At 62.0% G+C, this 22,299-nt stretch overlaps 1 protein-coding gene across 5 annotated transcripts; it reads left to right on the top strand.

The window, feature by feature from the left end:
• Nucleotides 1–78: 78 nt before the first annotated feature.
• Nucleotides 79–22,230, top strand: Plekhg5 (pleckstrin homology domain containing, family G (with RhoGef domain) member 5). 5 transcript variants are annotated; one of them, XM_013504284.1, is made up of 21 exons: nt 79–655; nt 12,001–12,130; nt 13,178–13,280; nt 13,660–13,720; nt 14,003–14,094; nt 14,415–14,551; nt 14,835–14,983; nt 15,558–15,758; nt 15,835–16,032; nt 16,712–16,807; nt 17,342–17,392; nt 17,533–17,682; nt 18,112–18,222; nt 18,349–18,498; nt 18,577–18,714; nt 18,816–18,935; nt 19,737–19,869; nt 19,961–20,076; nt 20,180–20,370; nt 20,752–21,531; nt 21,772–22,230. In XM_013504284.1, exons 1-21 carry the CDS (start codon nt 275–277, stop codon nt 21,779–21,781), a joined length of 3,498 nt encoding a protein of 1,165 aa, XP_013359738.1. In that variant the 5' UTR covers nt 79–274; the 3' UTR covers nt 21,782–22,230. The 5 variants fall into 5 exon arrangements, with proteins under 5 accessions (XP_013359738.1, XP_005404145.1, XP_013359740.1 ...); XM_013504286.1 differs by lacking the exon at nt 79–655 and adding an exon at nt 2,795–2,874; XM_013504285.1 differs by lacking the exon at nt 79–655 and adding an exon at nt 7,448–7,619.
• Nucleotides 22,231–22,299: the final 69 nt, after the last annotated feature.

Raw genomic sequence — 22,299 nt, forward strand, 5'->3', positions numbered from 1 at the left:
CCGGGCGCGGGCTGCTCGGCGGGGGCCCCAGCTCCGCCCCAGGACCCCTGCAACAGCGCCCCGCTTCTCCCCTCCCCCGCATCCTGCTGCCCTCAGGGGGAGGGGCAGCTTGCAGGGGGCCAAGTGCAGGGCCAGACCTGGACAGCAGGAGAGGGGGGTCTCCCCAGCCTCAGGGGTGGGGGCGTGTTTTCCCGCAGGGAGTGATTCGGAGGGCCCTTCGGACCCCTGGACTCCCTACCCTGCCCCCAGCAACCCTGCCGGGACCCCTCAGGAAATGTGGGTGCCCGGGAGGTCACCGAGCGCCCCTCCCCACAGCAGTAGGACGGAAGGAGGGAGCCGTTGGTTCCCAAAGCTGTTCCTCCCGGTGGAATCTGGACAATTTCCCCAGGGAGCTGCAACCAGCAAAGGGCTCTGCACACGGATTCCAGCAGATAAGCTGGCATTTAAAAGAGGAGAGGACACTGGCCTCCTCTGGAGAAGGCTGAGGACGCCGCCCCACCCGGCCTTGGTCGGGGGCCACGAGGGCCCCGGGAACTGGGCAGCCCCGCACCCTACTGATACCCTCTGCTCCCCTCCCACAGACCACCGGAGCCCGGCTGAGAGGGGACTGCACTGCCAGAACCCGGCCTGCATGGACAAGGGCCGCGCCGCCAAGGTAGGAGGCTGGGCGGCTGTGCGCCGGGGTGCCCGGGACCCCGCTCTTGCTGCCCTCTCTAACAAGCCCGCTGTCCACGGAGCTGGTGAGGGCGCAGCTGGCTGGTGCCCATGCCCTTTAGGTAAGGGTGCGGGGTGGCTAGTTTAGGATGCAGAGGGGCCGTCCCTGGGTCGGGAGCAGCAGAGTGGGGGGACTTCTGCCAAAATGGGGAGCTGCCTTTTGCCAAAGGGGCTTTTGCAGCAGCCCTGGGTGAGGAGTGCTTCAGCCCCATCGTTGGTACGGAAGCTACAGCTCCGGGTGGGGGAAGTGGTCCCCAAGGTTTGGTTCCGGCGCCCAGCTGGCACCTGGCCACACCGTGGGACCTGGGGAGCGTGACTGTGGATGTGGGGATGGCAACAGAAGAAGGGGCCGCCTGGCCTTGGAGGTGGGGCGTGACAGCGGGGCAGGACAGAAATAGAGAGGACCAAGGCCAGGAAGAGACAGCATTAAAGGCCTTGCCCGGACAGCCTGCCTGTGACGTGCGGCGCTTTCTGGGCTTCTGATGTGTGGCAGCTTTGCAGGGCGGTATTGTCGCCCTGCTGCCCAGGAGAAGATACTGAGGTTCAGAGAGGTCCTGTGACTTGGCCGAGCGCCACAGCTCATGTGAGATGGAGCCAGGGTTTGGTCCCTGCTGCGCGCATTTGAGTGGCGGTCGTGACTACTGTGTGGAGTGCAGGTGCCAGGACTCACAGCGCCTGTCTTCTGAGATGTGTCCTGTCCATGTTCCCACTCGGGTGGGCAAACTGAGTCTCAGAGGGGCGAGGTGGGTCACCCATGACTGGGAAGTGGGAGACTAGGGATTCGAACCCAGTACCCAGGGCTGTAATGCCAGGGTCCTTGTTGCTGATCACCGTGTGGCTCGATTCTGCCAGCCGCAGGAGTTGGAGATGCCGCCTCTCATCCCAGCTGCCCCAGACGCACGCACAAGCTTAGAAGAACACGCAGGACTGTTCTGGGGGTGGCGAGGAGGGGTGCCTCCAGTTGCCTTGGTCACCGGGCGGGGGGCGGCTGTGATGTCAGATACAATCTGCTGGCACGGCTGGCGCCTGGCATTGGGCTCTGGCGTTGGCTGCTTGCCTTTCCCTGGATGGGGGCTCCAAGCTACGCACATCCTGCCAGGGGCCTGCAGAGACCCGAGGCCCCTGTAGAGGTGGCCCAGGGGCCAGGACACCCTGTGCCAGCTGTTCCGGGGCCTGTGGTCTGCTACACACCTGTGGGAAGAGCGTGGGCCCGGGCCCTTGACAGCCCCCGCACTGCACTCTGGGTAGGCCCTGCCCTGGGCTGCCTGGAACCAGCAGAGCCTGTGAAGGGAAGTCTGGCCCTGTCTCAGTAGAATCCCTTGGGACAAGTGGCCCAGACTCACTGTAGGCACATAAATGCCGGAGTGATGGGAGAGTCAGGGAAGACATCCTGGAGGAGGAGGCCTTGGCTGGAAGTGGAAGCAGGGACAGGGGAGGAAGCAAGGACTGTCCAGGAAGGGGGTGCTGTGGTACACAGGTGGCAGGCCAAGGTGACAGCAGGAGGACACTCAGCTTTGACGAGGCAGAGGAGAGGAGAAGATCATTGTGGTCCATGGTAGCAGCCACTAACAGCCACTCGTGGCTGGAGGTGTTTAGGTGCTGGGTGGGTGTGAGGAACTCGTGCAGTCTCAGGGAGCCCTGGCGGAGGCCTGGGGTGCATAAGAAAACCGGTGCCCAGAGATGGGCAGGAACCTGCTCACCTCACACAGCATGACTGGTAGAGCTTGCCCCTGCGCGAGAATTGTCTGATTGCAGCTCCAGTTTTGTTTTTTTTTGTTTTTTGCAGCTCCAGTTTTTAAAGTTAATTAATTAATTAAAATTTTGAGACACGGTCTTGCTACTTAGCTCAGGCCAGCCCTGAACTTACTATGTAGCCATCCTCCTGCCTCAGCCTCCTGAGTGAGTACAGCACCACGCCTGACCACGCATGAGCTCCATTTTTAATCTCCCGCCATGCTAGGAATGGCGAGCAGGAAGGGCCATCTGCAAACAGGACTGGACCCTTCCCTTCGGGGCCACCGTGGAGCTTTTGTTAAGGCTTCTGGGCACTGCACTCCTGAGATGAATCAGCTGCCCCGCCCTGCCTAGCACCTCGGAGTCGATGGGAGCGGGCGGATAACCAGGATGGTCTTTCTGGAGGCTGGGGCTGGAGTCCTGAGAGTAAGGAAGTGCTGTGACGGGGGAAAGCAGAGTGAGCCGCAGGGGTATGGGGGCCTGTAAGCAGGGGGTGAGGCTGGGGGACGTGGGGGTGGGGGCCCCGGAGAGGAGGGGGGCACCCTGCGTGTCCAGGGTGACGATGTGGTCTCCAGGACCTTACCCACTCTTCTGCAGGGACTGCCACTATCCCTGGTGTGGGGCAGATGATCAAGTCGCCCCAGATTTGTGAACCTCTCTATGGCTTCCCGAGAGCTGAGGCCTCCTGGGGCTCCGTGCCATTCTCCCAGCACCAGCCGCGTGCGGATCCACTGTGCGCTCCGCCCGCCGCAGGAGCCCCAGCCCCGCGCCCGCCATGGGCAGCAGGACACTGAGGCGCCGGCTCTGACCTGACCTCCCTGCCCTCAGAGCCCCGGCTCCCAGGAGCTGTCAGGACGGAGGGAGGGGACACTTTTTCTGCTCGGCTCCCGAGCGCCTGGGCAGGGAGGCAGGGAGGCTACGTTCAGATTGGTACAGGGAGGCTTCAGACAGCGCAGCGGTGGTGAGTCTCGCAGCCCGGGGCGTATCCGAGCCGACAGGCAGGGATACGTGGAGCGGTGCAGAGCGGAGGCTGGGTCTGGTGACGTCCGAGTTCCGTCCAGCATTAGTGGCCTGTGAGATCGCAGGAATCAGTGTCTGGGGGTGAACAGAAAGAGATCAGCTGCCCCCGCGCAGCGGGTAGGCGTGGCCAAATATAGGCGGGGCCAGTGGGGCGCGGCATGAGGTGGGCGGGGCAGAGAACATTGGTGGCCTACTTGAGCCCCGCCCCACTCCGGGAGCTCCCGCAGTAAGGGGGCTGAGTTCCCTGCTTCCTCTGGTGTGCACCCCCAGTCCCGAATGCACTTAGGGGAGCTGGGACCCCCCCAAAGGGCGGACTGACCCCCTTTGCCAGTCATGGATCCAGAGAATGGCTGCGGTTTCTGAGACACTCTGGGCGCGCGGACCAGAATCCAGCGATTTGTAGTGGAGCAGAAGTTTGGGGAGACCTCGCCCCGCACCCGCTGCTGGTCCTGGCCCCTGGGTCTCTCTCTGCTGCCCAGGGCAGCTGCGGGCATCAGGCCTCTCCCCTGCAGGCCAGCGCCTGTCCTCAAGCCCAGGTTAGTGACCACGGACAGTGCACTTTATGGAGAGCCCTTGGGGACAGTGACGTCCCTAACCCACTCTCCTGAACCTGGATCTTAGGTCCCCCCAGCCTTGATGTGGCCTCTTGCTACCTCCTGGGCCTTTTGAGATCCCTGGACACCATCCCAGCCCACGCAGATGGTAGTGGTGCACGGCCCAGGGTAATTCCTCTTGTCCACTGCTCCTTCACCCCAGGGCTGGGGTCCACCTCGAGAGCCTGTGCACCCACTATGGCCCGAACCCCGGTCATAGTGAGGAGACCCATGTCCCTGGGAGAGTCTCACAGAGAAGTGGGGCCTGGGCTGCCCTTGAATCCCAAGTCAAGGGTTTCACAAAGTCCCTGGCCTGGGGATAGTATTAGGGTCCTAGTACTCCACTTCTGTTTAGGGTAGAGTGTGCCCAGGTGCTGCCCCCGCCCCAGCGATCTTAGGGTTCGGTCCAGAGAGATCTTAGGGCTCTTCCCTGAGATCGGCTGTCAGGAGCCTGTGGGGGCTGTTGGTTAGGCACGGGGTGGCAGAGGGGACTTGGCAGGTGGGGTGCCAGCTAGAACAGTCCTCCTGGGGCCAGCAGGGGGTGCTGGAGGCCGTAGCAGAGGCTGTTTTGGGGAGGGGAGGAGATCAACCCAGTAGGGGCCCTGGCTGGCCTTCAAATAGTGGAGGCCGGAGGGTTCTGGGCCCTACCAATTTCTCAGCAACCTGCCTCAGGTTGGGTTGGGGTGCCCTGGGGTGTTTGCTACCTCCTGCCCATCCCCTGTTCTCCCAGTAGCCGTCCTCAGGTGGGAAGCTCTGGAGAAGTGGCTGGGGCCCTCTGCACAGCTGGGGAGGGTCGGGGTGGGGTGGGTGGAGCCCAGATCCTCTTCCCTGTTCCCTCCTGAGGAGCTGGAGAAGGGGGTGCTTAGAGTCCAGTTGGGACTCCCGTGTCCAATTCTAGGGTCAGGGCTCCAGGGCTGGGCAGGAGATGAGGGTCACAGACTGAGACCCTGGGACCACAGAGTGGGACTGCCCCAGGGGAAAGGACCCACGCTCTGGGCCCCTGCAGTCCCCCCAGCTGCCCCAGAGAGTTGGCCTGGGGATACCCTGGAGGACAAAGGGTGAGGCCCAGGCGGAGGGGAGGGGGTGGGAGGAGCCAGGGAGCCGGGCTGCCTGGCAGAGCTGCCCCACCCTGGCGGGCCTGCCCAGGCTCGAAGGCCTCATGCTTGACTTTCTGAGGTGCCAGGGGGGCTTTGGAGCCAGCAGGCACCCGGGGGTATTGAGCTCTGCTGGGGAGCGGGAGCCCCTGGGAGGGGCATCGCTATACCCAGGGCACCCGGGCTTCTGGGTCCAGGCCAGTCAGTCCTGTCAGCCGAGCACAGAGCAGGCCCTGGATCCTGCCCCAGCCCTGTAGTGTTGCCTGGCCAAAGCTCCTTCTCCATCCAGCCCAGGCTGGGGTCCCAACTCACTGTGGGACGGGGGGGCCCAGGTCCCCAGGATGCTGGCTGCTTCCCCGGGGCTGGGGGAGGTGGCGCTGGGGGCCTGCCTCGTGGGCTCCGTTGTTCATTGGCCTCTGCATCTGGTTTCTGGGTATCGTATCGGTTTCACCGAGCGCCCTGACTCATGGGCCTGTGGCGGCTGGCTGGCTGGCTGGGGAGTGGCTCCCCGGACCTCTTGGGCCTGCTCCTGAGAGCTCCCAGCTCCGTGCTGTGGAGAGGCGGGGAAGCCAGGAGCCGTGAGCACCCGCCCCCCTGCAGGGCCTGGGCTCCTTCGGTGTCCCACTCTGCACTTGCTTGGCCCTGGTCCCTCTCAGGAGCAGCCCTTTGCCCTGGCTGTTGGCATAGCCAGGTGACAGTATGACTCAGAGACATCCAGGCCCTAGTTACCCAGATGTCCTCTGGTAGGGAGCTGACCTCCTCTGGCCCAGCCCTGGTCTCCACTTGATGTGACCTGTGAGAATACCCTCTACCAGGGGAATTCTCCCCATGCTGGCTGCAGGACCTCCCTGGGCCTAAGAGGGTGGTCTTCATGACCCTGCGCCCAGCCCTGGCCCGTGTGAGGCCCGGGGTAGTGGTTCCCAGCTAGGCGTCCGTTCTCCGCTGGTGGCCTTGGCTCCAGTCGCGTGATCTCTCCAGGCCTTGTTTTCTCCGTCTCTGTCAAGCTGGGTCATCACAGCTCTTCCCTGGGGTCTCCGAAGTAGGACACAGGTGCTGCCTCCAGCTCCTGCGACAGGCGTGACTCTTGGAGCTGCTCGGTAGACTCCTGTGGGGTGGCCCAAGGCAGGGGGCCGGAGAAAACCACTGGGATCAAGGAGGAAGTGCACCTGCCGAGGGTCCTAGGCAGGAGAGACCCTGTGGCTGGCACCTCCCTGTGCCCAAGTCCTTCCTCTGCCTTTGCACCTGCGCATTCTCTTGGGTGTCCTCTAAGGGAGAAACCAGGATGCGGCGGGACCCTCGTGAGGGCTGAGGACACGGCCACAGCAGGGCCCTGGGCCTCTGGCAGGTCGTCCTCGCGGCACATGACAGAGTGAAGGGGGAATGAGGCAGGTGCAGCAGCAGCAGTGCTAGGACGGAATCAGCGTCTGGAAGATGGCAAGAGGGCAGGTGGGCCAAGGGGCATCTTTCGGAGCCCCTGCTGAGGAAGGCATGAGGTAGTGGGGGCGCAGTGCAGTGGTTTGAAGGTCGAGGTGCGTGGAGTTCCAGATGGAGAGCATACAGGGGTGAAGGCCTGTGGGCTGCACTCCGGGCGGCCCTGTCCTGGTGCAGCAGCGCTGTGCCCACCCGCCCAAGGAGGCCACTCTGGGACCCGAGTCAGATGCCTGGGTTTTAGCCCTGTCTGTGCATTTTTTTTTTTTTTTCTTTTCTTTTCTTTCTCTTTTTGAGACAGGGTTTCACTGTGTAGTTCAGGCTGGCCTTGAGCTCACTTTGTAGCCCAGGCTGGTCTCAAACTTAGCAATCCCCCTGCCTCAGCCTCCTGAGTGCTGGGATTACAGGCGTGTGTCACTCCACCCAGCCTGTACTTTATCTCTTTATGTCCGCTTTGCCCTCTGGGTGAGGAGTGAGGATATCACCGCCCTCCTCTTCCCTGGGAAGGAGTACAAAAGCACTCTGACCAGCACATAGTGGGGACCCCAATCCCCAAATCCAAGGGGTTATGAGTACCCCTCTTCAGTGGGGACCCAGCCTGGAGCCACAGAGACCTCAGACCTTTTCCTGATGCTTTTCCTGACGCCCCAATCTCACTCAGCTCTACGGGGACTGGCGATTTCCCCAGCTGAGCTGGGAGCTGCCTGGGTGCGGAGGGGTGGGGTCTCCGTCCGGCCCTTGACCACCAGGCCTCCAGGAAGGGTGTGCGGATAGCGGGGAGGTGGGCGGGCGTCCCTGGGCTGGGTCAGGGCTCTGCAGGGTGTCACTGCCCTGCCCTCCGGTCCCAGGGCGGTGCAGCCACACAATGGCAGGAAGCCAGGCCCCAGCTTTGTCCGCACGGCACAGACCGCGGCTTCCTCCAGCCACCATGGGGACCGGGCCCGGCGTCTCTGCACGCCCCTCAGCCCCCGGTCCAGGCCCTGGGCCGCTCTCCCTGGACTCGGAGCTCTGCAGGGCACAGGGCAGCAGGGACCAGGTGAGACAGAGGGTGAGGCCGGCGGGGGGTGCGCAGCTGTGGCCCAAGGTCCCCGGCGCGACCCTTAGTGGGTTGGGACCCTGCCAGGGCTGCATGCCGCGGTGGAGGCTGGGGCCCAAGGTATCCCTGCTGCTATGCTGTTATGAGCCCTCAGTGCTGGCTTTTTGTGTCTGCCCCCCTTCCTTCCTGTGCCACCCTCCCCAGCCCCCAGCCCCACGTGAGGTGTAAGCCTGGCTTCCGGTGCCACTGCTTGAGCAGGGGAGGCCTTGAGGCGCTCCCCTCAGGGCCCCTCTGTTACGCACCATGACCAAGGCTTTGGAGGTGCCTCGTGACCTGCGACCCGCTGCCCATCAATCCCCACCTGGGGTTGAGTCCTGGGAACTTCCCCCATCTCTCCCCGCTCCAGTGGCTCCTCCCTCAGAGGCCTGCTTGGTGGCTTTTTGCGGGGGCACCTGGATCTGGGAGAAGGGGCTTCCTTGCTTTGGTGCTGGGGAGAGCCCAGCCATGGAGGGAGCGAGGCAGACCCTGTGGTTGAAGGAGACGGTGCCCACCCCAGCCTCAGCTCCCAGCTGGGCTGCTGATCTCCCTGGGGATTTCTGGAACCTCAGCCCCACCAGACCACCTGGCTAGGGTTGGTTTGGATCCAGGGCCTGACCTTCCTGACGTCCTGATGTCCCCCGGCCTGGGGCTGCCTCCAGGATGGCAGGGGTTGGGGCTTTGTCAGCAATAGAGGAGCTGCAGCCAGGGTGGTTTCTCCAGAGCTACCCCAGGGCTGGAAGCTGAAGCTCCAGAACCTCAGGGGAGCCCCAGCTTCCACAGGGCGGGCACATAAGTACTGGGTGACCAGTGACTGCGGTAGGAAGTGGGTCTTTGGGTGGAATTTATTGGGTATACATTAGATTGGTTTAAAAACAAGATTGTGTAGCCAGGTGTGGTGGCGCACAGCTGTAATCCCAGTACTGGGGAGGCTGAGGCAGGAGGATCACTGCAAGTTGGAGGCCAGTCTGCCCCGCCCCCCCGAACTGCTTAGCAAGTTCTGTCTCAAAAATAAATAAGCAAATACAAGTGAGATAGTGGCACAGAATTGGTGAGGGGCCAACAGCCTCGCATAGCTTTTGCATGTCGTCCTCCTCCCCTCCTGTGAGGCTGGGGTGGGGGACAAGTCAGTCTGCAGCCCAGCCCAGCACTGGCTCACCTGTGGGGAGGACCAAGTGGGGACTGGACCGGGCTGGACAGAGGGCAGGTACTGCTGAGCTGGCACTGGGTCCCCTCCAGGAAGTGGGCCACCCACCACCCACTATTTCTGGTCCTTTTTCAGTGGAGGGATGCGGGGACCCATTGAGCTAGGATGGCTGAATGCCTGTCTCCCGGGTCCCAGCCCATCCTAGCTACCTGGAATGGTGGATGGTGATAAAAGTCTGGAATCTGGAGTCGCACACAGGCTTCCAAGTCTTGCCTCCCGCTGTGTGACCTTCAGCAGGCTACTCTCCCTCTCTGAGCCTCACTTGGTGTGTCAGATGGGGAGGCAGGAGCCTCTGCCTCCTAGGAGGAGAGGGAAGAACACAAAAAGGCCCTGGACTGGCCCTGGTGTGGAGGACCCTGTCAGGACCGGAGCTCAGGCTGTTTCCGCCCCCCTCTCCTTGCATCACTCTGTTCTCCAGGCCTTCAGGCTATGTCTGTCAGCTTGGATATCTCCTGTTGTGCTTTTTCCAAGTGGTGGGTGAGGACTGGGAGATCAGCTAGGAAGCCCCTGATGTCATCCAGCTGGGAGCTGACCCACAGCAGTGGTAGCTGTTGATGCCAAAGGTGTCCCCAGAATTTTCCAGCTGTCTGGACAGAGCATAACAGAGTCCCAGTGACCCCATAGATTTTGGCCTAATGTATTCATTTTCTGCAGCTGCTATAACAAATCGACAGAGCTGGATTTAAAATAAAAGAAATTTGTATTTCTTTTCAAGAGAGGGTTTCACCGTGTAGCCCAGGCTGGCCTCGCACTTGCAGCAATCTTCCTGCTTCAGCCTCCCAAGCACTGGAATTACAGGCTTGTGCCACTGTACCCATCTGTTGAGAAATTCATTCTTTTTTTGTTTTTTGTCTTTTTGAGACAGGGTCTCACTATGCACTTCAGGCTGGCCTTGAGCTCACTTTGTAGCCCAGGCTGGTCTCGAACTTGCAGTGATCCTCCTGCCTCGGCCTCCTGAGTGCTGGGATTACAGTCATGTGCCACCATGCCCAGCAAGAAATTCATCCCTTTTTTTTTTTTTTTTCTTCCCGGTACCGGGAATCGAACTCACGACCTTGCGCTTTCCAGGCAGGCGCTGTGCCCCTGAGCTAAATTCCCAGCCCCACGAAAATCATTCTTACTCATTTTGTGGTTTTATTTTGTGACAGGGTCTCCATGTGTCGCCTAGGCTGGCCTTGAACTCCTGGGCTCAAAGTGATCCTCCTGCCTCAGTTTCCTGAGTAGCTGGGACTACAGGCCTATTCCATTGTGCCCAGCCCTGGAGAAATTCATTCTCCTAGTTCTGATGCCCGGACGTCTGAAGTGCAGGTGTCAGCAGGGCTGTGCCCTCCCTGAAGGCTGTGGGGAAAGAGCCTTCTGGGCCTCTCCCAACTTCTGACGGCCCCGGTGTCCTGTGGCTTGTAGCTGCACGCCCGCTCTCTGGCCCGCACATGGCTGTCTCCTCTTGTGAGGACTCCCTTGTACTAAGAGTCCATGTCCTGTACTCTACGCTACCTACTCAGGATACCTGAATCCTGACCGTTGGGATCTGGTCAGTGGAGAAGGCCCAGGCAGGGGTGTCCAGAGGCCCCCAGGAACTGCCTGGACACTGAACTTCAGGAGACAAGTCTTTATATTTTTATTTTGAAAATGTTTTGAGTTGGGGCTGGGGATATAGCTCAGTGGCACAGCGCCTGCCTGGCAAGCTCGAGGTCCTGAGTTCAATTCCCGGTACCGGGAAAAAAAAAATGTTTTGAGTATTTGTTTTTGAGGAGGAAGCTATTCCCAGAGGCCACTTGTGTCCAGTGCTGGGTCACAGGGTAGGGCGGGGTAGGAGGGCCTCGGGGCCCAGCAAGGAGTGGGTTTGGTGCCGTGAGCCGTGAGCCTGGGGTGCTAAGCACGGGAGAGGGTGTGGGAGCGTTCCCCGGTCCCGCCAGGGTGCCGCGAAAACCGCTGAGCAGACTGAGGAGAGAAGTCGGGGTCCTCCTGGGTGCCACGTGAGTGACAAGGAGAAGAGAGCTCTGCGAGGGGCAGCGAGGTCCGCAGTGACGGTGTCCTAGGTGCTTTGACCGCCAGTGTCAGCTCTGCAGTGTCCTGGCCCAGACAGCAGCTTCTGCCAGGGGGCCAGCTGGGTGCCTCCCAAATGCCGATGTCCCTCCCAAAAATAAAAAAAGCTTGAGGGCCTCCCATACTGGGGTTGAACCCAGGGCCTTCGTGCTGAACCACAGCCCTCACCCTTTTCTCTTTATATCTTTTTTTTTTTGTCTTTTTGAGACAGGGTCTCGCTACGCAGTTCAGGCTGGCCTTGAGGTCACTTTGTACCCCAGGCTGGTCTTGAACTTGCAATGATCCTCCTGCCTCAGCTTCCTGAGGGCTGGATTACAGGTGTGCACAGCCACTCCTGCCTTTTTTTTAATAACATTTTTTTTTAGTATCAGGAATCAAACTCAGGACCTTTTGCTTGCCAGGCAGGTGCTTGTGCTGCGGAGCTATCTCCCCGGCTCCCTTTTTTCATTTTTATTTTGAGGTCTGGAAGTCTCTGGAAGTCTCAGACTGGGCTGAACTGGCAGGCTTCCTGCCTCAGCCTCCCAAGTGCTGGGATTACGGGCGTGTGCCACCATGCCCAGCAGTGGGCCTCCTTCTGATGGCTGTTGTTTCCCTGGAAAAGTAGGAAGCCGCCTGGCAAGGAGAGGAAGAGGCTGCTGGAGGTCAGGGCTCTGTTACTCTGTGCTGCAGGGCTCTGGGTGGGGCCTGCCGTTCAGGCCCGGGCAGGCTCAGGGTGAGGGCAGAGGGCCTGGGCGCAGGGCTGCAGGCTTTGCCAGGCTCAGGGCATTCCAGGCCAGTGCTGAGCTGGCCCAACCAAAGAACAGCGGCCTGACTTCCTTTCGGGCCCTTCCTGTGTGCGCAGCGGGGGGGCGGGGAGGCCTGGCGTGCAGCCCCATGATCCTGCTCTTGAAGTCTCCCCCTGGGTGGGGTTTTGTTCCCCCAGCATCCCTGGCGCAGCCCCACAGCCGGTACTGGGGAAGGCTTGCCATTTCGCTAATGTGAACTGGGTATAAGGCGCCGTGGGGACAGAAGGCAGGATGGCCAGAGGCAGCCCCTGTACAGCAGCGTGGAGCTCAGGTGTCCCAGCCCGACCGCCTGTCCCCATGCCCACAGGTATGCCATCACGCCGACTGCCAGCAGCTGCACTGCCAAGGACCCCTCAACCTCTGTGAGGCCTGTGACAGCAAGTTCCACAGCACTGTCCATTACGACGACCATGTCCGCTTCGACCTGCCCCCGCAAGGTGAGCCCGGCAGGGCCAGCTCTGAGCCCGGGCTGGCTTGGGGACGGCGTTTGGTAGCTGTGGGAGCCTTGATAGGGCCTTCAAAAGGACAAGGGTGGTCTGTAGATAGTGAACCCCAAATGCATGCAGTCCTTTGGTTTCGTGAACCTTCATCCCGTCTCCAGGCCAGGCCTGGCTCTCCTGGTGCTCTGCCGAGCCCAGTGCGCTGCTGGTTCTCATCCACAGCTGTCCCTGTCCCTGCTGCTGGCCCTGGGCCCAGGGAGAGGCTCCCTGTCTTCCCTCATTTCGGTCCTGAGGCTGGGCGGGCTGGGCAGAGGCTCCAGGCCAGGGGCAGGCAGCAGGTCAGAAAGAGGCCAAAGACGGAAACCAGTGCCCCCTGCTGGATGGGATCTGGGCTGCCATCAGATGCTGTAAGGCCTCCAGCCTGGGGAGCAGGGCCACTCCATGGGTGCCGTCCCAGGTCTGGGAGGGACAGAAGGATGCCCCCATCTGCCTGCTGGGGCCTGGAGACTTAGATGTGGTCACAGCAGTGGGGGAGGGGAGGCCTGAAAGGAAGAGCCTTGGACTTTAGCTCCGCCTGTAACATCTAGAGCTAGGACTTCATTATCCTTACTTTAGCTGGGCATGGTAGTGCATGCCTGTAATCTCAGTACTTGGGAGGCTGAGGGAGGAGGATCACCACAAGTTCAAAGGCAGCCTGGGCTGTGTAGTGAGTTCAAGGCCTAAACTACATAGCGAGACCCTGTCTTAAAATCAAAACCACAACCAATCCATTATCCTTATTTTATAGAAGGGCACACTGAGGCTGCGTGTGGGTTTGTATTTGGGGTGCGTTCCTGCCTGGAGTGCCGCTGAGGAGCTTCTCATTCCTTTGGGTCTGGGGGCTGATAATAACGAACGGCATCCTCTCCTGGAAGAACTGCAGGCTCTGGCTCCCTGGCCGGGTCCTAAGGGTCGCAGACTGTGTGCCTTGGGAGGTGGCGTGTTCAAGGGCTAAGGAGGGCCGAGGCTCTGTCCTTGGCAACCCCCTCCCCGCTTTCTGTCAAGGGTCTGTCCTGGCCCGGAATGTGTCCACCCGCTCGTGCCCACCCCGTACCAGCCCTGCCGTGGACCTGGAGGAGGAGGAGGAAAGTGCCCCGGATGGCAGAGGGTAGGTGGGCACAGGTGGGCAGCGCGGGTGCCATGGGAAAGACGCAGGCAGGCAGATGCTTTGGGGCCTTCTCACAGAAAGGCTGGATGGGAATCCCTCCGTGCCCCCGTGGACACCCTGATTCCCGGAGGGGGCCACCCCGGGGTCTCCAGCCCCAAGTGGGTTTAGGTGTGTCTCCCATACCCCGCTGGGTACCATTGGCGTGAATCCTCCAGCGGCCACCAGAGGGCGCACAGTCCTGTGTGGGCCCAGCTTGCGGGAATGACACCTACCGCCTGGGATGAGCAAGGGGTGGGGAGCAGTCTTGGCCCCCACTCACAGCCGGCCCTGGCCAGGGTCCCCCTGCACCTGCACCATCTCTCCCACTGCTTCCCTGCAGGGACCGGAAGACCACAGGCCTGAAACTGTCCAAGAAGAAAGCGAGGAGGAGGCACACGGATGTGAGGAGCCCGAGGCTGGCGGGGGTGAGGGTGGGGGTGGGCGCCCAGCTGGGCCTCCAGGATGAGGAATGTGGCCTGCAGCGAGCATGTCCCCCTGCCCTGCCCTTGGCCCGGGGCTCCCCACACTGCCAGGGCCCAGCAGGCCTCCCGGCAGTGGCGGACGCCTGGCGAGACCCATCCCCAGCCTCCAGTCCCTCTTGGCCTTCTCCTCCTGGGCTGTAGGGTGGGGCGGGTGGGGGACACGCAGTAACGGTGGAGGAGCTGACTGCCCTGCTGTCTCAGGACCCGAGCAAGGAGTGCTTCACCTTGAAATTTGACCTGAATGTGGACATTGAGGCTGAGATCGTCCCAGCCGTGAAGAAGAAGTCACTGGGGTAGGGTTGGGGGTGCTGGGCTGCATGTGGCGCTGGGCCAGGTATGGCCCCTGGGGTCCAAGCTCTGGGTCTCCGTGTGTGTGTGTGTGTGTGTGTGTGTGTGTGTGTGTGTGTGCGCGCGCGCACGTCATGGCCATCCGTCCCCACCTGTGCCCAGCACACCTGGCGAGATGGTGCACACCTGTCCAAAGAGTGGGACAGGGCCTGTGCCCGGTGTGTGGTCCCACGTATGCCCCCTTTCCTGCTGGGGCCGTGGATGGGGCTGGAGCAGGGGCGTGTGTGACGGTCCCCACACACCCAGCCCTCCTCCCTGGATGCAGGGAGGTGCTGCTGCCTGTCTTTGAAAGGAAGGGCATTGCCCTGGGGAAAGTGGACATCTACCTGGACCAGTCCAACACAGCCCTGTCCCTCACCTTCGAGGCCTACAGGTTCGGGGGACACTACCTGAGGGTCAAAGGTGAGCAGCAGGCTCCCGAGCTGTGGATGGGAAGGTGGCAGGTGGCAGGTGGCAGGTGGCGAGGCCTCCCATGATGGGAGTCCCTCCTAGGCTGCTCACTTCCCATTGGCCCTCAGCAGGCTCATTACCATACAGATGGCTGTCCGGGTGCTCCTTGGTGGTGGGGGCCCGCGGGGCGGCAGGCGGAGGGCAAGCAGGCTGGGGCCCCGATCCTTGGGGAGAGAGGACTGGGGTCCCCTCCTGGCCGGAGGCTGAGCACTGCTTGTCATCCCCACGACCCCAGCCAAGCCCGGGGACGAGGGCAAGGTGGAGCAGGGTGTGAAGGACGCTAAGTCTCTGAGTCTTCCGATCCTGCGGCCGGTGGCCGGGGCTGGGCCCCCCGCGCTGGAGCGTGTGGACCCCCAGAACCGCCGGGAGAGCCTTGATGTCCTGGTGAGGAGGAGGGGCCGGGTGGGGCTTCTCAGGCAGAGTCACCATTGACCCCTCTTGGCATCTCTGGAAGGTGGGGCTGGCAGCGAGCATAGGGGACCCTTTCTGACCCTATTTCAAGTTGATGATGGATCTTCCAGTGCCAGGGAGTTGGAGTCCATGTTTGGTGTATGTGTGTGTGTGTGTGTGTGTGTGTGTGTGTGTGTGTTTCTCCCCTCCTGCTCTATGCTTGTGGCTAGGGGACACAGGTGAATCTTGCGGGGGTAATGGTGGGCACTCCTATAATCCCGGGAGGCTGAGGCAGGAGGATTACTGCCAATTCGAGGCCAGCCTGGGCTACATAGTTCAAGGCGACCCTGAACTAGTGAGACCCTGTCTCAAAACCAGAACCAGAAGTCAGGTGAATGTGTGTCTGGGCTTTCCAGCCCCCAGCACAGGTCTGGGGCTCAGGAGAGGCAGTGCCCAGGGAAGGGGTACAGAGATCTCCCACATCCCCGGAAGGTCCTGGAGACCTTCTGGGGGTGGCGCTGTGAGGGATGGGAGCTGGCCTTGACCACCTTGACCCCTCTCCTGCCAGGCCCCTGGGCGCCGGCGCAAGAACATGTCAGAGTTCCTAGGGGAGGCGAGCATCCCGGGGCAGGAGCCCCCCACGCCCTCCAGCTGCTCCCTGCCCGCCAGCGGCCCCAGCAGCGGGGGTGGTGACAGCTGGAGGAACCGGGCAGCCAGTCGCTTCAGCGGCTTCTTCAGCTCCAGCCCCAGCGCCAGCGCCCTGGGCCGGGTATGTGGCGGGTGGGGACGGGGCAGCTGCCGGCTGGGCCTGACCTGGCCTGATGCCACCCCATGCCGCCTCCCAGGAGGTGGACAAGATGGAGCAGCTGGAAGCCAAGCTGCACGCCTACAGCCTCTTCGGGCTGCCCCGGCTCCCCCGGCAGCTGCGCTTCGACCATGACTCCTGGGAGGAGGAGGAGGAGGAGGAAGAGGAGGAGGAGGACCCGGACCCGGCCTGCCCCCGGCTGGAGGACAGCTGGCGGGAGCTCATCGATGGCCACGAGGTGGGTGTGGCCGCAGCCCCGGTGAGGGAGAGACGGGGTGTCCTGTGGGGAAACAGGCTGGGTGGAAGCGGTGTGCTGCCTGGCCGTGGTGTGGCAGAGCGGGGACGGACCTGGTTTTTTGCTTTAATTTTTTAATTAGCATCTGTTTGCGGAATGCAGTGTTTATGTTCGTCTTAAGAGTGGACGCATGCACTCCACACTATTCTGCTGTCCTTGCCTTCCTCTCCCTTCATCTCTGGACCCCCTTTCTATTTTCAAAAGATCTGTCTCCCTGTTTCCTGTTACCTCTCTTTTGTTTTTTAAAGTTATTTACACTTTGGATTTCTTATGTAAGAGCAGTTATGCGATATGTAAGTTCTTGTGTCTGCTTTAGTTTACTGAAGATTGCGGTCTCAAGGTGCCTCTATTTTCCTACCAGTGACTCAAGTTTATCCTTCTTTACGGCAGAGTAGTACTCCATTGTGTGTAATACCACATTTTCTTTATCCATTCATCTGTCGACGGACATGTAGGCTGCTTCCAAGATTTAGCTGTTATGAGTTATGCTGCTGTACACATGGGTGTGCATGCATCACTGTGGAGTGAGATGCCAGTGTCTTGACTATGATCATCCACCCGCGTGGGGAGGGTGCCCCCTCCTGGCCTTCTCTCCAGCTCACCTGGCCTGGCCTCCCTCTAGAAGCTGACCCGGCGGCAGTGCCACCAGCAGGAGGCCGTGTGGGAGCTCCTGCACACCGAGGCCTCGTACATCCGGAAGCTGCACGTGATCACCAACGTGAGTGTGCCCCTGTCTGCCTGCTTGCCTGCCCGCTCCCCCAGGTCTCCTGCAGAAGGGCTGCACCCAGGGAGAGGAGATCCCCACGGGTGCTAGGAGGAGGGTTTTGGGGGCAAGATTGCTGGTTAAGATGGATTAACACAGGCCAGGCCTCAGTCACTCACTGGACGGCTGCTTCGGAACACCTGCTGTGCACCAGGTGCCCACGGGCCCACGCCCTAGGACGGTCGCAGTGGGCCCTGTGGGATTTCAACAGCGGGTTTGGGCGTCCAAGGAGGGATTCCTGGGGGGAGGACTCTCAGCACCCCAGGAAACGCAGAGGCTCAGCCAGGACAGAGGTGGAGGGAAGAATCTGAGGCCTGGCTGTAAGGCCAGGGTCCCCAGAGCTTCTCACCAGGTGGGGCCGGGGCAGGGTGAGCCCAGGTGGGCCGTGGGGGGCTTGCAGCTCCAGGTGTGAAGGCGCAAGAGTGCACGCTCTTGGCCCCTGGACGCTTCAGGGGGAGGGGAACCTGAGGTGTGTGTCCCGCCCCACAGCTATTCCTTTGCTGCCTCCTCAACTTGCAAGAGTCGGGGCTACTGTGCGAGGTGCGGCGGGTCCTGACCCTGGGACGGCGCGTGGGGAGGTCCGGCGAGAGGGGTGGGGCCTGGCCCAGGATGGGGGGGGCAAGGGCGGGGCCGGGACTGTGCGGCGCGTGCGCAGCGCCCACAGCGCCTCCTCCGAGCAGGTGGAGGCCGAGCGGCTGTTCAGCAACATCCCCGAGATCGCGCGGCTGCACCGCGCGCTGTGGGGCAGCGTGATGGCGCCGGTGCTGGACAAGGCGCGGCGCGCGCGGACGCTGCTGCAGCCTGGGGACTTCCTCAAAGGCTTCAAGACGGTACGGGCAGGACCACCGAGGCAGGGCTGGGCGCCAGAAAGGCTCCAGGTCCGGACGCCGTCCCCCGGGCCAGTGACCCGCGGGGACCCCTGTTGGTCGCCCGGGCTGAATCCCCGATTATTCATCTCCCCTTACACCTGGCTTGGGCCGTCACTCTCCTGGGAGCAGGGGGCGGTGAGCTTGCCGCTTGGGGAGGTCGCGGAAGCGCGGTAGGGAGCCGGGCGTGGTGGCGCACGCCTGTAATCCCAGCACTCGGGAGGCTGAGGCAGGAGGATCGTTGCGAGTTCGAGACCAGCCTGGGCTACAAAGTGAGCTCAAGGCCAACCTGAACCGCATAGCGAGACCCTGTCTCAAAAAAAAAAAGCGCGGTAGGGACGCGCGGCCTCCAGGAGCGCGCAGTCACCGGCGCTGTGGTTCTCCCCGGCCCAGTTCGGCTCCCTCTTCAAGCCCTACATCCGCTACTGCATGGAGGAGGAGGGTTGCATGGAGTACATGCGCGGCTTGCTGCGCGACAACGACCTGTTCCGCGCCTACGTCACGGTGAGGACTGGTGGGGGCGCGCGCAAGGGGTCGGGGATGGGCGGGCGCGTCCCAGGGGCGGGGCGCACCTATTCGGCGGGCGTGGCCGTGGGCGTGGCCTCACGGAGCCCCGCCCCCCGGCTGCAGTGGGCCGAGAAGCACCAACAGTGCCAGAGGCTGAAGCTGAGCGACATGCTGGCCAAGCCCCACCAGCGCCTCACCAAATACCCGCTGCTGCTCAAGTCGGTGCTGAGGAAGACCGACGAGCCGCGAGCTAAGGAGGCCGTCGTCACCATGGTAACCGGGCAGTGGGCGGGGCTCTCCCGGCTCGCTGCCCCTCTGCGCGCTTGGGCTGAACGCTGTCGCTGCGCGCAGATCGGCTCTGTGGAGCGCTTCATCCACCAAGTGAACACGTGCATGCGGCAGCGGCAGGAGCGGCGGCGGCTGGCGGCCGTGGTGAGCCGCATCGACGCCTACGAGGTGGTGGAGGGCAGCAACGACGAGGCGGACAAGGTGCGCGCGGGGTCCGTGGGTGGGAGGACCGAGGCCGCGGCTCTCCGCCGGCCCCGGAGTAGCCAAGCGCTGACCGGCCCTGCACCCGCGCCCCGCCCCAGCTCCTGAAGGAGTTCCTGCACCTGGACCTCGCGGCGCCCATCCCGGGAGCCTCGCCCGAGGAGACGCGGCAGCTGCTGCTGGAGGGCAGCCTGAGGATGAAGGAGGGCAAAGACGGCAAGGTGAGCGGCCCCGCCGCGCGAGCCCTGTGGGTCCAGCCTTCCCGGGGGCCTCCGTGGTTCCCAGCTGCCAGTCAGTTAGGTGGTGGCCTGAAAACGAGTGACTCAATGGTCACACTGAGGGGTGATTGGGTCCCTGCTTTTTTTTTTTTTTTTTTAAGCGCAAGGGATTGAACCCAGGGTCTTTGCGCAGAGCTACATTTCTAGCGCTTTTGTTGCGTTTTATTTTGAGACCAGCTCTTGCTAAGCTACTCAGACTGGGCTCAAACTTGTGATACTCCTGTCTCAGCCTTCCAGCGTGCTGGGCTCGTAGGGCACTGCCACACTTACTGGGCCACCATGCTAGGGTTGCCGTTCACTCTGTGATACAGAGGGCCTCACAGCCCATGGAGGGGAGAGGAGGTACATTCGGGGAGGGCTGTTAACCCTTCAGACACCTGTAAGCTGTAATTTTAAAATTGTCTCCCTTTTCTAAAATTTTTGCGTTTACTATGTTGAAAGTAAACTGAGATGAGCCCCAGACTGTATCCCAGTGAAAAACAGTGATCTTCCTCTTTGTTCTAACTTTACTCAGAATGTTAATGGGGAGCCAGGTGTGGTGTGCACATCTGTAACCCTAGCACTTGGGAGGCTGAAGCAGGAGGATCACTGTGAGTTCAAGGCCCCCCTGGAATACAGGGCAAGACCCTGTCTCAGCCAAAGAATTTCAAGGGGGAGGAGGCAGGGAAGGTGTTCGGTACAGATTGCTGCAGCAATCCAAGGGGCCCCTCCCTGACCCGCTGCCCCTCCTTTCCCCCACCCCAGATGGACGTGTACTGCTTTCTCTTCACCGATCTGCTCCTGGTGACCAAGGCCGTAAAGAAGGCCGAGAGGACCAAGGTTATCAGGCCACCGCTGCTGGTGGACAAGATCGTGTGCCGGGAGCTCCGGGACCCTGGTGAGGCATCTTGGCCCCCTGCTTCTGGGCAGGGGCGTGCTGGGCAGGGCCCTGGACCTGGCTGATACTAACATGGTCCTTGCCTGACCAGGTGCCTTCCTCCTCATCCACCTGAATGAATTCCACAGCGCTGTGGGCGCCTACACATTCCAGGCCAGTGGCCAGGCCTTGTGCCGCGGTTGGGTGGACGCCATTTACAACGCCCAGGTGACAGCGTGGTGGGCTGTGGGTGGGTGGTGGACAGGGGAGCATGGGGGGGCTCCCAATCCCAGCTCACTCTGCCCTTGTGCCCACCGACCCCTACCTGCAGAACCAGCTGCAGCAGCTGCGTGCCCAGGAGCAGCCAGGCAGCCAGCAGCAGCTGCAAAGCCTGGAAGAGGAGGAAGATGAGCAGGAAGAGGAAGAGGAGGAAGAGGAGGACGGCGAGGAGAGCAGCGCTTCAGCTGCCAGCTCCCCCACCATCCTGCACGAGAGCAGCCCCAGCCTGGACTCCCGGCGCTGGTACATTTACTCGAGGGCCCTCACGCGTCCCAGTAGGGCAGGGACTGCGGCCCAGGCCTCCTGGCTCCAAAGCTCCAGAGTTGACACCGGGCAGGGCCCAGCCGTGTCCCCTTTCTCAGCACAGCCTCATGATGCAAGCCCAGCAGGGATGCTCGGGGTGGCACCCTCTCCCGGCAGAGTGCAGGCAGGGAGCACGGCTTTCAGCTTGAGGGCCGTCTCTGATCCGTTAGTGGGAGCTGACCACCATCGTGGTCTGAGGTGGGCACAGGAGCCCGAAGGTCTCTGAGCCTCAAGCTCCCTGGGTGCAGATGTGAAGCTGCGTGCTTTGCCAGTGCGGGCTGCTGCAGGCCTTCCAGGCTGACTCCCCTCCCGGCCCCACAGTGCTTCTGACGGCTCTGCCGAGACCCTGGCCGTGGTGGTGGTGGAGCCTGGGGAGACGCTGTCCTCCCCCGAGTTTGATGGTGGCCCCTTCAGTTCCCAGTCGGATGAGACCTCTCTGGGTACCACTGCCTCCTCCATCACACCCACCAGCGAGCTGCTGCCCCTGGGCCCAGTGGACGGCCGCTCCTGCTCCATGGACTCGGCCTACGGCACTCTATCCCCCACCTCCCTGCAGGACTTTGTAGCCCCAGCTCCAGTGGCAGAGCCGACGCCCCAGCCCCTAGAACCATCAAGAGCCCCTTCACCCCCACCCTCACCCCGCCTCCGCCGCCGCACACCAGTCCAGCTTCTACCTGGCTTGCCCCACCTACTCAAGTCCAAATCTGAAGCCAGCCTCCTCCAGCTGCTGTCTGGGGCCGCCCCCCGTGCAGTACCCCCAGCTCCCAGCCGAAGCCTGTCTGAGCTCTGCCTGTCTGCTGCTCCCTCTGGCACTAGGACTCAGGGCTCCTCTCGGGAAGTGAGGGCTGGCTGGAACTGTCGCGGGACGCCTAGCCTGGGCGGTGGCCCTGAGCCATCAGAGCTGGAGGGCAGAGCCAGCTGCCAGGCTGGGGAGCCTATAGGCCCCTCCAGGAAGAGGTGCAGGGAGTTACCCTCAGGAGCTTCTCACCAGGCCCAGCCTGGGCCCCCCGCAGGGCTCTCAGCCCAGCACAGGAAGCTGACCCTGGCCCAGCTCTACCGAATCAGGACCACCCTGCTGCTCAACTCCACGCTTACTGCCTCGTGAGTGGCCCAGCTGGGGTCCGGGCAGATGGCTGGGGGTGCTGTGGTAGTGCATAGGAGCATGATCGTGAGTGGATGTGTCAGCATTTGGGGATGGCATGGGTGAGGGGGCCTTAGGCCTGCCCCAGACACAGGTATCTATGGTGGGTGGCAGCAGAGGGGCCTGAGGTCAGGACAGGGAGGACTTCTCCATGATGTCCCCCAAGGAAGCATGTCTCTCTCTCCCTCCACACTTTGTAGGGAGGTCTGAGCAAAGAGACAACCCTCAAGGGTGCCACTGACCAAGGGACAACGGACACGTCCTCCTGGGAGCGTGGTACCTGCTTCAGCTGCTGCTCCTGTGGCCTGAGCCGGAGTGCTGGGCAGGACCCCTGCCCGCCGCCCTGGCTGATTTGCACTTGCCGGACTGGATGGAGTGGAGGATGGCTCAACAGAGCCATTGGCTCAGGCTACAGAGCAGCCTGTCTGCCCAGAGGGGCCTTTGCCCCCTGCTCCTGAGGTTACCAGCTCTGACGCTCTGGGCTGGGCTGCCAGGATGCTGGTCCCACTGCCACCCTCATCTGGCCTCAAAGGGAACCAGCCCCTGGCCCCAGCACCGGTCCCCCAAGTCCTGCTGGCCAGCCCAGGCTCGGGTTGGCTCTGTGTAAAGCTGCATATTTATTGAGCGATGGTTCTTTGATAAAGACTTGTATATATTCCCCTGGAGAGTCCTGTCTTTCAGGCTACCCCTTTCCTGACCCTGTGGCTCTGGTCTGTGCCCCTGCAGCC

This window comes from Chinchilla lanigera, unplaced genomic scaffold, assembly GCF_000276665.1.
Source record: "Chinchilla lanigera isolate Chin_1 unplaced genomic scaffold, ChiLan1.0 scaffold00085, whole genome shotgun sequence".
NCBI classification, from domain to species: Eukaryota; Metazoa; Chordata; class Mammalia; order Rodentia; family Chinchillidae; genus Chinchilla; species Chinchilla lanigera.

Excerpts from the sequence above, each read along its gene's own strand:
- Plekhg5 (XM_013504284.1), top strand. The coding sequence starts at position 275 with ATGTGGGTGCCCGGGAGGTCACCGAGCGCCCCTCCCCACAGCAGTAGG. Across the intron at positions 14,095-14,414 it reads GTGAAGAAGAAGTCACTGGG|GGAGGTGCTGCTGCCTGTCT; the intron begins GTAGGGTTGGGG and ends CCCTGGATGCAG. Across the intron at positions 18,499-18,576 it reads AGGAGGCCGTCGTCACCATG|ATCGGCTCTGTGGAGCGCTT; the intron begins GTAACCGGGCAG and ends CGCTGCGCGCAG.